General features: G+C 37.5%; 1 protein-coding gene across 2 annotated transcripts in view; it reads right to left on the reverse strand.

The window, feature by feature from the left end:
- Positions 1–12,068, reverse strand: part of SHQ1 (SHQ1, H/ACA ribonucleoprotein assembly factor) — a 74,743-nt gene that overhangs the window by 60,150 nt on the left and 2,525 nt on the right. Inside the window, exons 2-5 of one of the 2 annotated variants that reach the window (XM_039333514.1) lie at positions 10,442–10,614; positions 8,492–8,553; positions 7,597–7,719; positions 5,521–5,672 (exon numbers count right to left, since the gene is read on the reverse strand). In XM_039333514.1, coding sequence (XP_039189448.1) covers positions 5,521–5,672; positions 7,597–7,719; positions 8,492–8,553; positions 10,442–10,584 — 480 coding nt within the window. In that variant the 5' untranslated portion in view covers positions 10,585–10,614. The remainder of the gene's footprint in view (positions 1–5,520; positions 5,673–7,596; positions 7,720–8,491; positions 8,554–10,441; positions 10,615–12,068) is intronic. The other variant, XM_039333522.1, reaches the window with a different exon arrangement.

Consider the following 12,068-nt stretch of genomic DNA (forward strand, 5'->3'; position numbering starts at 1 on the left):
GGCTGCAATATTCCAGGTGTGGTCTTACTATGGTTTTACAAAGTGGTACTAATACTTCATGTGAACTTGATTGTATGCCTCTCTTTATACAACCCAGGACTGCATTAGCTTTTTTGGTTGCTGCTGCACACTGCTGGCTCATAGTCAAGTGATCGTCCACTAGGACTCCAAGGTCCCTCTCACAATTGCTGTTTTTGAGCCAGGTCTTGCCCTAATAGAACTAAGCTTATATAGCTGCTTGCTTATAGCTAAGATCTATTAACAACCTAATGGAATTTCAGACCAAAGCAACACAAAGAAATCAGAATAATCCCAAGACTAAAATGCAAAGTCCAACATGTACTCTGAGATGGATCGACTTCAGTGCAGTACCAACTTACAAAAGTAAAACTGAGAATTTTATAAAATTCAGCTAGGTACTCATATAGTACAATACTTAAAATAAATATTGCAAAGGACCACCAAATACTTCAGAGTGTAAGAACTGACAAACTTCATAAAATATTGCAGGGCCATTTCCAAATTTAGACAAAAACTCATAACAAACATAACGATTAACACGGCATCTGACTAGCTAGTCCAGATAGATTAATGGTCGACTAATGCTGGGTATGAAGCTATATATTTGTAGTCTAAAAACACAGCTTACGATGCATATGTAATTATACATATATAATTATATGTATATGTAATTATAAACAAAGTGAATACTCCATAAGCCACAATTATTTACTACAGCAGAAATTATTTTGTTACAGTTCTATAGTACAAAAGGAGAAACTCCTAAAGAGAAGATGAAATCAGTGAATTGATTAGTTACCTTTTAACAGTTAATAATTTTCTTCAACTCTAGTGACTGTTCAGTCCTTAGCATACTGATATTTCGCTAATATCAATGCATGACTAACTGCAAAGGAGGCAACAGTGTCCCTTGGAAGCTATAATGCTTTACTATAAGGATTCACATCACACAACCATATGACATTTGCTTTTTGATAAAAATAATAATTAATTTCTTCTCCTAAGCCTGTGTTTTCTTGTTCATGTGCTAGTTGTATCATTTTGTCTGGGACTCAGGCTTTGAAGAATACATCTATAAAGAATACATCTGTGGCCTCTTTAAACTTATCTTCACATTATTTAAGAAAACGTATTAAAGCACATGTCTAAACATAGAGATGTATGGATGTAGGAAATGTCATAATGGATAAAGCAAAATGGTTCATTCATTACTGACGTTTTCCTTTCTATGTTTTATCTTTTTCAAATATGTGTCTACTTTTTCTCTTCAGTTATACAGAAATATCTTTCTTAAAAACAAACCAGTAGAAAGTCTGCCTTCCTCAAGCAATATGTTTAAGGTTTACAACTTACACCTTTTTCATATAAACAGCATGATATGGGGTGAAAAATCTCTTTTTCCTCATACTGTTTTCCATTAAAGGAAAGCTACTTTAGACCACAAAACGCCATAATATGGAAAATTATGAAAAAGGAATTTTATTAAACTCATGAAGCAAGTGAATATTGTCATGGGGCTTTAAACACTTCTGTAGAAATTCCAAACAAATTGTGATTGCATAAATTTTCCCATAAATGCAAAGTAATCATTACAAATATACATGTCATATACCCGTAGTCATCTCTTAATGATCCCAGTTAAGACCAGAATTTCTTAACCACATGACCAGAAGCGATGTCGTAAAGAGAAACATCATGTGTCCTGGACTGCTTAGCAATGGCAATTGTAATAGGCATAGTTATAGTCATTAGACCCAGACTGTGTCATCATTAGGCCAGGACTTCACACTTTTCCTGCCCTGCTGCACTCGCTTCCACCTTTAATGGAAGAGACAATTAACCAATGGAACAACCTGCCTCCAGAAGCTGTGAATGCTCCAACACTGGAAATTTTTACGAAGAGACTGGACAGCCATTTGTCTGAAATGGTATAGGGTTTCCTGCCTGAGCAGGGGATTGGACTAGATGACCTCCAACTTTATTATTTATTTTATTATTATTGTTGTTATTATTATGGATTTATATGATTTTATTTTTAAAAAATGGTTTGCGGACTCTTGTTTCTGTATTAACATGCATTGGAAGTGAAGAACTTTTAATTATTTGAATAAAACAGTAATAATAATAATAACAACAACAACAACAGTAGTAGTAAAGTTGGAAGGGACCTTGGAAGTCATCAAGTCCAACCCCCTGCTCAGGCAGGTAACCCTATACCGTTTCAGGTAACCCTATACCGTAACCCTATGTCCAGTTTCTTCTTAAAAACTTCCAGTGTTGGAGCATTCACCGCTTCTGGAGGCAGGTTGTTTCACTGCTTAATTGTTCTCACTGCCAGGAAGTTTCTCCTTAGTTCTAGTTTGCTTCTCTCTTCGGTTAGTTTCCACCCGTTGCTTCCTGTCCTGCCTTCAGGCGTTTTGGAGAATAGCTTGACTCCCTCTTCTTTGTGGCAGCCCTGAGATATTGGAACACTGCTATCATGTCCCCCCTCGTCCTTCTCTTTGTTAAACTAGACATATCCAATTCCAGTAACCGCTCCTTATATGTTTTAGCCTCCAGTCCCCTAATCATCTTTGTTGCTCTTCTCTGTATTCTTTCTAGAGTCTCAATATCTTTTTTACATCGTGGTGACCAAAACTGGATGCAGTATTCCAAGTGTGCCCTTACCAAGGCATTGTAAAATGGTATTAATACTTCACGTGCTGCTTCTTGCTGGTAAACCTATTGGAAGATGCCTTTTAGCATATTAAGAAATAGCTTGTTCTCACATTTTATTGAATAGAGTGATAAATTCTATTATGGATTGGATGTTAAGTAAAATAAGCCAGATGCATGCTTCACTGTCTGTCCTACCTTCTCTCCATGATTTCTTTGGAGTCATATTTCCCACTTCTACCTAGAGGTATTAAGAGCTGAGCTTAGAATCTTTTAAATCTGCTTTATTACTGAGTTGTGTTCCTTTTCTGCTGCTATCCATACAGTTCTGGTTACTAAATTATCTTCCATCTGTGATCTAAATTCAGGATATCATTTTCCCACCATCTGCCTATTTCCCGTCTCCCATCTCTGTCCTATTGGCTGGAGTGCACACACAAAGGGCCAGTAGCTGCCTGAAGCAGGCAGGCATATTTCCCCAGAAGTGGAGGAAGAAAACAGTGAAGATCAATTGGAGGGGAGAGAGAGAGGGACTAAGTCAGTGGTTCTCAACCTGTGGGTCGGGACCCCATTTGGGGTCGAACGACCATTTCACGGGGGTCGCCAAACAACGCAGTCCGCCATTTTTTTCCCCTTTTCCTTAGCTGTGCTACTCCCTTTTATTCTATTGGCTTTTGAAAGCCAATAGAATAGACTCTCTTGAATAGAGTCTAATTCTATTGGCTTTCAAAAGCCAATAGGAATTGTCCAGGCTGTCTCTGCCCTGCTGAGCCCGCCAAAAGTCCCATTCTGCAAACGGTGCTGCAAGTTGTCTGCAGCGAAGGGGAGCTGTCTGGAAGTTTCCACCCCTCCCTGCTGAGCAACTACTAAAAATGTAAGTAAAAGAGGGCCAGGGGTGGGAGGCCGGCAGGCTCAGGAAGGGTCGCTGGCGCGCGTGGGGCCCGGCAGGTGCCATACCTCCCTTGGGCTGGGCCAGCTGGTGGCCCAGCTGGTGGTCGGCCTGCGCCGTCTTTGCCGCTTGCCAGCTACGCCTCGGCCGGCGCAAGGGGCGGCACCACGCATGCGCGGCGCTCCTGGGCAGGGAAAGTCCTCGACTTACGACCGGTTGAGTAGTCCTCGACTTACGACCGGTTGGGTAGTCCTCGACTTACGACCGGTTGGGGGTCACTGCATTAAAAAGGTTGAGAACCACTGGACTAAGTAACGGCAATCATAGGACATTCCAAAAGGGCAGAGGTGAGGGGAGACGGGCAGGGGGCAAGAAGTTAAAGCACATGCTGCAGTTGGAAATGCAGGTGGGCCATCAAGAGCCTGAATGTTGATCACTTGACCACAGTGGCACTGCAATCACCGCCACTTCAAGAACCGTTCGCTCAGTGGCATCTTAACTTTCACTGATTACTGAAATGGGCGTTAAATGAGGACTACCTGTATTGCATATACACATCTCAAATAATTTTATTGTAATGATAATTTTTCATCATAAATATATTAGCAGACTTCATAAAATTCTTAATTTTACAATTATCAGGTTGGGTCCAAACTACTGTTATGCTCAGAACTATTGACATTGATCATGCTTGCAGTAGACTGATTGAAAACAGTAAGATAATTTATTTATCATTAAGTCAGACAATTACATAATATAGATCACCAACAGATACACTGCATTCTTTCTAAACCATTATGGAATTAAGGCTTATTTATTCAGTGAAGCTCATGTTCCATCTTTCTAAGCATTTCTTTCTCTCCATTTTAAGATTCAAAGATTATAAAAAGTTTCTTTTCAGGCCCAGCCCAAGAACAACATCAAACAATTCAATTAAAGTTCAGTTTTGCTCATACCATAAAAACAAAATCTTGCCAGACTAAACCGCTATTACTCTCACCCTAACATATATACCCTGAGAGATTCTAGGACAGTGTTTCTCAACCTTGACAATTTTACGGCATGTGGACTTCAATTCCCAGAATTCCACAGCCAGCATTGCTGGCTGTGGAATTCTGGGAGCTGAAGTCCACATGCCTTAAAATTGTCAAGGTTGAGAAACACGTTCTAGGAAGTAGCTATCCTAAACTTCTTCCTCTGTTTCCTATTCAGCTCTGGACTATGCTATCTCTTGTCTTACCCCCTCCTTGGAATATGCTCCTCCCTCCTTCCTGGGAAACTGCTGCTTCAATGTTGTCCATTATACCCCCTTTGTAGATACATTTCATCACATTCAATATGAGTCAACTTCTATTTCCTACTGACTTCTAATACCATTTAAAAAAAAAAAATTGAAAAGATTTAAACAACCTTTTAGACCAGTGGTTCTCAACCTTTTTAATGCCGCGACCCCCAATCGGTCGTAAGTCGAGGACTACTCAACCGGTCGTAAGTCAAGGACTACTCATCTGGTGCAGCACCGTTTGCAGAATGGGACTTTTGGCGGGCTCAGCAGGGCAGAGACAGCCTGGACAATTCCTATTGGCTTTTGAAAGCCAATAGAATTAGACTCTATTCAAGAGAGTCTATTCTATTGGCTTTCAAAAGCCAATAGAATAAAAGGGAGTAGCACAGCTAAGGAAAGGGGGAAAAAAATGGCGGACTGCGTTGTTTGGCGACCCCCGTGAAATGGTCGTTCGACCCCAAATGGGGTCCCGACCCACAGGTTGAGAACCACTGTTTTAGACATCTTGGCTTATATAGCAGATACATCTAATTTCAAGAATACGGCTCCAGGGGAATATTTTACATTTATATTACTCAGCATTTTTTCAGCTGTTACTGTTGTTCTATGATATATGAAAAATACATTTCTGATTACTAAGTATCTGTGTTTATTTAATGCTCCCACTTACCTGGAGACGTCGAAAAACTCCTGATTTCTGACTTCCAAATCCATAGGTATTCGATGGACACAAGGAATCCTCTGTGTAATCTTTCTGAAGAGTTTGTTCTATTTCCCAGTCAAATTCCTCCTCCTCCTCCATGTTCTCCTCATCTGGAGCACCTGAACAAGCATTGCCATCAAACGTTACAGCAATATCAAACTTTTGTATCATTTAGAATATATTATATGAAATTCCACCTAAAAATATCTTTATTGAATTAACAATTCTCTTAAAACAGAGGTAGGCAACCTTGGCTCTTTTATGACTCGTGGACTTCAACTCCCAGAATTCCTTAGCCAGCATAGCCAAGGTTGCCTACCCGTCTTAAAAAATTCCAAAAGAATCAGGATATGATTTACATTGTTTTTTAGACTAAGCCCATAAGCTCAGGATCAAGATTTCAGCCAGCGTCAAAATAAATCAATGTAAAAAAAAAAAAAAGAAACCAGCCAGTCAACTCAAAAATACTTCATAGTAACTCAAAAAGACATGATGAAAAAGCTCACAACTTACCAGATATATATGATCTGGCTAATATTTCTCTTCCTTATAATTTTTAAATTACAGAACAAAAATTCTACATGTGAAACGATAAGGACCTTATCTTAAAGTCTAGTTTAAAGTCCATTCTGAGGGCAGGCTTTCCCCAATCCCGATTTACCCTGTCCTCAGCCTTTCTAAAAGACTGGCTGCCAAACATAATTGTGAGAGACTTCCTGGCTTTTAAATCTCCTTATGGATACTTATGGCTAATCGTTAGGCTAACTGTATTTTAGCCTGGGATGCCTGTATGATTCAGTGTTTTTAGCTGTTTTTAATGTTCTTCCTAGTTTTCTACATTGCCTAGTGTACATAGATGTTGGGTGACCAATACATTATCCTATTATCTATTCCTTATCTTCTTATCACTATAACTTTTTTGCTTGTATTTTATGATTTATATTGTTTATTCAGTATCCTAGTATGATTTAATTAGTATCCTATGACCATCACTGGGTGTTGTATCTTGTGATTTATGATGAATGCATTTTATGATTATAATCAGGAGTTATTACTTGTTGCTTGTATGTACACTGACAGCTTATGCACGAAACAAATTCCTTGTGTGTCCAATCACACTTCGTCAATAAAGAATTCTGTTCTGTTCTTATCTATATATATATTTTTTAAAAAAGTGCCTAAACCACTAATGTTGCTTACTTGGGTTTAGAACAGTGGTTCTCAACCTTTCTAATGCCGCGACCCCATAATACAGTTCCCCAAGTTGTGGTGACCCCCAACCACTTATACATCACCGGGTGCCAGAGGAGTGGCCAAAGAAAAGGGGAAAAAAATGGTGGACAGCCTTGTTTGGCGACCCCCGTGAAATGGTCGTTCGACCCCAAATGGGGTCCTGACCCACAGGTTGAGAACCACTGGTTTAGAATAATGTCATGTGTCAACTGATATGCTTTCCTTAACAAATAATGGTGAAATCAAACCATGGCTTAATAGATCTGCAATTGTAGCCTCTCACAATTCTCCACCAACTTGTTGGAAAGCTATTTCCAAGGACAGTTTATTGTATTAGTTTTAGCTCTTCACATTTCCCAAAAAGAGCAAAGCGATATCCTGAATTTAGTTCACAGATGGAAGATATTCAGTAACCAGAACTGTAGAGAGAGCAACAGAAAAGGATCACAATTCAGTAGTAGAGCAGATTTGAAAGATTCTAAGCTCAGCTCTTAATACCTCTAGGTAGAAGTGGGAAATATGATTCCAAGAAACCATGGAGAGAAGATAGGACAGAGTGTGAAGCAGGAATCTGACTTCTTTTACTTAACATCCAATCCATAATAGAATTTATCACTTTATTCAATAAAATGAGAAAATAAACAATTTCTTTAGATGCTAAAAGGCATCTTCCAATAGATTCATCAGCTAGCATTACCATTTTATTCAAATCATTAAAAGTTAACTTACAAAACATCCTTACCTCCAATGCATGTTACGCAGAGAAACAAGAGCCCACAAACCATTTTTTAAAAATAAAATCATACAAACCCATCTCTTCCACTAAAGGTTTAGCTGATCGGGATTTCTTTGGTGCTAACAGAGCGGTCAACATATCTAGGCCATCAAATTTTTCTCCAGGAGTCTCTTTGGGAAGGTGGATTGTAAACATCCCTGGAAATAAAAGGATTTAATCAGCCAAGGGCATTTTTTTTCCAAAATGCTTCAGTTAGATTTCTTATGTATCTACTTCTTAAATGTATATCTTGCCTTTCATTCAGGAGCACAAGGCTGCATTCATAATGTCCCCTCCTCTGCTTTTTCCATTTTCTATAGAAGTGTGCATCAGGGAAAATGGGATTGGATTACTTCTTACATTACCACACATTCCTTCAAAAACTACATTAGAGGGCTGAGGAATCCCTGAAGGCAAATTCTAATCAAGTAAAATAGCTGTAGAGATGTATATGGTAATGAAAAAGCCCAACTGTAAATGTAGACTTCCATTTACATAATATAAATTAGCTTTTTTTGGATTTGGTACAACAAATAAAACCTTCAACCTGCTTGGCTCAGCTTGGTTCTCTTTTCTTCCATGTGTTAAGGGAAAAATCAGGAAATCCTCTTTCCCTTCATTTATTATTCACCCAGAATGTTCAGAAAAAAGAAGCAAATGGGTGCACCAGCAATTCAAGTTTCTTTTTGAATAGGGTATGAAGTTATTTTGGTGAAAAGAAATTTGTAACATGGGAATCTTCCTTATCCTCTGCCTAGTGGCCATAAATCATTTTAAATGTGTTGTTTATCTCTCTGCAGAAAGGCATTTTAAATCAAGGACCTGCCAGAAACCAAGATGACATGATATAGCTTTGAATTATTGGTGGAATCGGAAGTAAATATATGCTGCTGCAATATATCTATATATGAAAATATTTGCAAAGCAAACCTGAATCATCATATGATGCTTTCTCTCTTCCATCTTCTACAACTCTTCCAGGAAGTGTTAATCTGTAAAAGGAAAAAAAAACAAATACTTTATTTAATATATATTATTAATATAAGAAAGATGAGCTAGCAATGTTCAGATGTAACAATTTGAAAAATCAAATTACACAGACTCTACAATGTGAAGCAAGTCCAAATAGTAAGTTATATAAAGAGATGGTAAGCGGAAAAGAGAATATGATTGTGAGTGGACAATTACTAATATTACGTTTATCAGGAATGTCTGAATAATCACCATGTCTTTGGTAGAGTTGTGAATGGAACATGCTGAAAACCCATCAGACTTCAGCTACTGTTCAATTTTTTGTCTGTTTGCTTTTTCCGTATTTTGATCTACTCAATTCAGGAAGAAAGCTTGTTTTACTTATAAATTAAAGTGCCAAGAGATTCAGGATAACCCATTCAGTTCCAGATAACATTTGTGCATGCTATATAGTACTGCAGAATTAAAAACAACATCCAATGACATTAAAAAGCAACTATTACATAAACTGGAATTTACTGTACATTTAGTTTTAATGAACATTACTTCCCTTCCTCAAATGATCCACTAGGTTTCTACTACATACACAACATCTCTTTAAGAGAACAAGAATTATAGAGCCTGAATGTTAACTATTATGTTTCAACATATACACAGATGTTAAATATCTTATTGTTACAAAGTTTGAATCTGTGTTTGAGTTTGTGTCAGTGGTGGGATTCAGCTGGTTCGCACCACTTCGGCAGAACTGGTAGCTAATTTTTTGTTGCCCAGGCCCAGAATGGACTTCTGGAAGCAGCGTCCATACAGAGAACCGGTTGTTCACATAACCGATTGTTCACATATTTGAATCCCACCACTGATTTGTGTGTGTGCATGCATTTTAAAATCATAAACCAAAGTGCTCTGGGACTTTAGGCTTTAAATAAACAGGCACCTGCAACATAACATTCCAGACTTAACAATTGTTGATAGGACAAAAAAGTCTGGATAGTGGCAGAATAGAAGCAGAATGGGGATAACAGAAGAGAAGAGAAAGAAATGGAGAAAATCACAAAGTACAAAGACCCAAAGGAGACACAGACCATCTGTGGCAAAAGAAAGCAAAGACAGCAACAGCTTTGGGTACAATTCCAAAACATCTGGAGAACCAGTCAACTGCAAAAGGCAATTTTACTTGGAGCAGCTTACATCCTGCAATACCTTTAACACCATTAAACACCATCACCTGCCTATCCCAGGTTCTTGGGAATGATTCAGTAGATGGATTAAAGATGCCAAATCCAGTCTAAACTGACTGTGCGATGTACCATAATTATAATTCCAGGGTGAGTTGGTAGATAAATATCTTTCAACTTCCTAGTTTAGAACTATGAGAAATTGACTGGACCCAAATCACCAAGCCAGCTTCCAAGCCTAGGGAAGGACTAGTTGCAGGATCTCTTTACTCTCAGCCCAGCAACTTAATTACTGTACCATATTCACACATTTCCTCTTGCATGTGTACATGCATCTGGTCATATATATGCAAAGAAATTTCTCCATATAAATAATTACCTATAGCAACCAAACACTGTTTCAGTTCAAAGTTATGTCACAGAGGATTCAAAATTATTCCATTTTCTCTCCTATGCAGGAGATAAAGAAATGTAACACTTTCTGTATGCTGATTAAACCATTTCCAGTTTGCATGATATATTGTGATGTGAACAAACCATGTTTAATTGCTCAACATAACGCCCACAGCTCAGAGCAACTTTGCTTGATAGCAGTTAGCAATCTATGAACTTCAGTTCTACATTTTTAGAAAAAATAGCAGTAATACTCACAAAAATAATTTACTAAACTAAATATGCAAAATTAAATTCAGAGATTAGATGAGATTAGATTAAAACTAACACTGCTTACCTGAGAAAGTAAGGTTTTGCATAAAAACGAAACAAATTCCCTTCAAAATAGACGTCAAATTCTGAAACTCGTGCATAAGGTACCTTGATAATTATTGTGAGAAAATCTGGATCTTGATTCAGTTCAAATACTGGAGTTATCATGATGAATATCAGAAAAAACAATACCACCACCTATAAAACAGTCATAATAGCAAACAAATTATTATTCTTGGAACATGTGTATCAATAGCATTTGAACATCTGAAAATGATAACTAAAAATTTCTAATAAAGTATTTACAGTTAACTGAAAGGTAATCATTATAATCAAAGAAAACTTATTTGTGGGGTGAGATTAAAAACATGCTTCCTATATTTGCTTATAGTACGTTACTTAAACAATATATTTAATTTTATACTTCACCATTCTTCAACTAAGGGAGGTGCAATAGGTTCCTGAATAATCCTTATTCAGAACATCCAGATCAAGTTAGCTGCATAAAAGTCTAAGTTTGTTTTTACTTCTTGGAAATCTACAAATTCGGGGAGTACCTATTATAATGGATCCAGATTTTTTTATTCAGCAGGTAGCAGTATTTTGCAAACTGTTCTACTCAAAGGAATCCTGAAAAGGATTAATTTTTGTTGTTGTTAGTGTAATGGTTCTTCTGTCTGCAGTCTCAGCATTGTTACGGGTTAAAAGCTCAGGTCTCCAGCATTGACTGAGAATGTCAATGCATCTTGCCATTTGCAAGGTGTCTGGTCCCTCTTGACAATTACATCTTCTCAAATTATGTTAATTTTAGAAACAAAGAAACTGTTACACTACAAAGGAAAATGCCAGCCTCAAGCATCATCTTTATTTGCAGGAATCTCAACCCCATATGCCAGCTGCATTTTTTTCCTTTTTCTATTTTTTTTTAATATTCAGCAAAGAAAACACACACAGAAACAATGCAACAGTGATCATATAAACCCAACATACACTTATACATGTGTAATAAACAGAAGCTTTAAAAACTCATATATAGGTAGTCTTCATTCGTTTGTGACCTTTCAAAGTTACAATGGCACTGAAAAAATGACTTACAACCAGTCCTTGCACTTATGACCGTCATAGCATCCCCACAAATCAAAATCTGTGTGCTTGGCAATCAGCATGTAATTATGATAGTTGCAAATTTTTGGGGTCCTGTGTCCTTCCCAGCTGGCTTCTCACAAGTAAATGGGATAAGCTGGATTCATTTAACATCCATGTGGTTAAGGATTCTCTTAACAGTTATGGCAAGGAAAGTCATAGACTTGGGCAGGATTCATTTAATAACTATCTTGTTTAGTAATGAAAGTGCCTGTTGCACAATAATCCTTATAAGTCAAGGATTATTGTATACTGTTAAACTGAAGAATACTTAAATATTTAAGAAGCTCTAAAATCCATAATTTGTATTAGACAATTGTCTCAGCCGGCTACCTTAACACTGTCATTTAGTATTGCACAGCAGACTTTTACCTAGAAATTATCCTGTGTTATCAGTGAGTTACAGATCTATAAACAACATATGTCAACTGTACCCACAGCTATATTGTTTAGTATCACAAAACCATTTTCTCCCTAGAAATGATAAGACACCTTCCTAAATAAAGGAA

Source organism: Crotalus tigris, unplaced genomic scaffold, assembly GCF_016545835.1.
Source record: "Crotalus tigris isolate CLP2741 ecotype Arizona unplaced genomic scaffold, ASM1654583v1 scf7180000017625.6296891, whole genome shotgun sequence".
Lineage (NCBI taxonomy): Eukaryota > Metazoa > Chordata > Lepidosauria > Squamata > Viperidae > Crotalus > Crotalus tigris.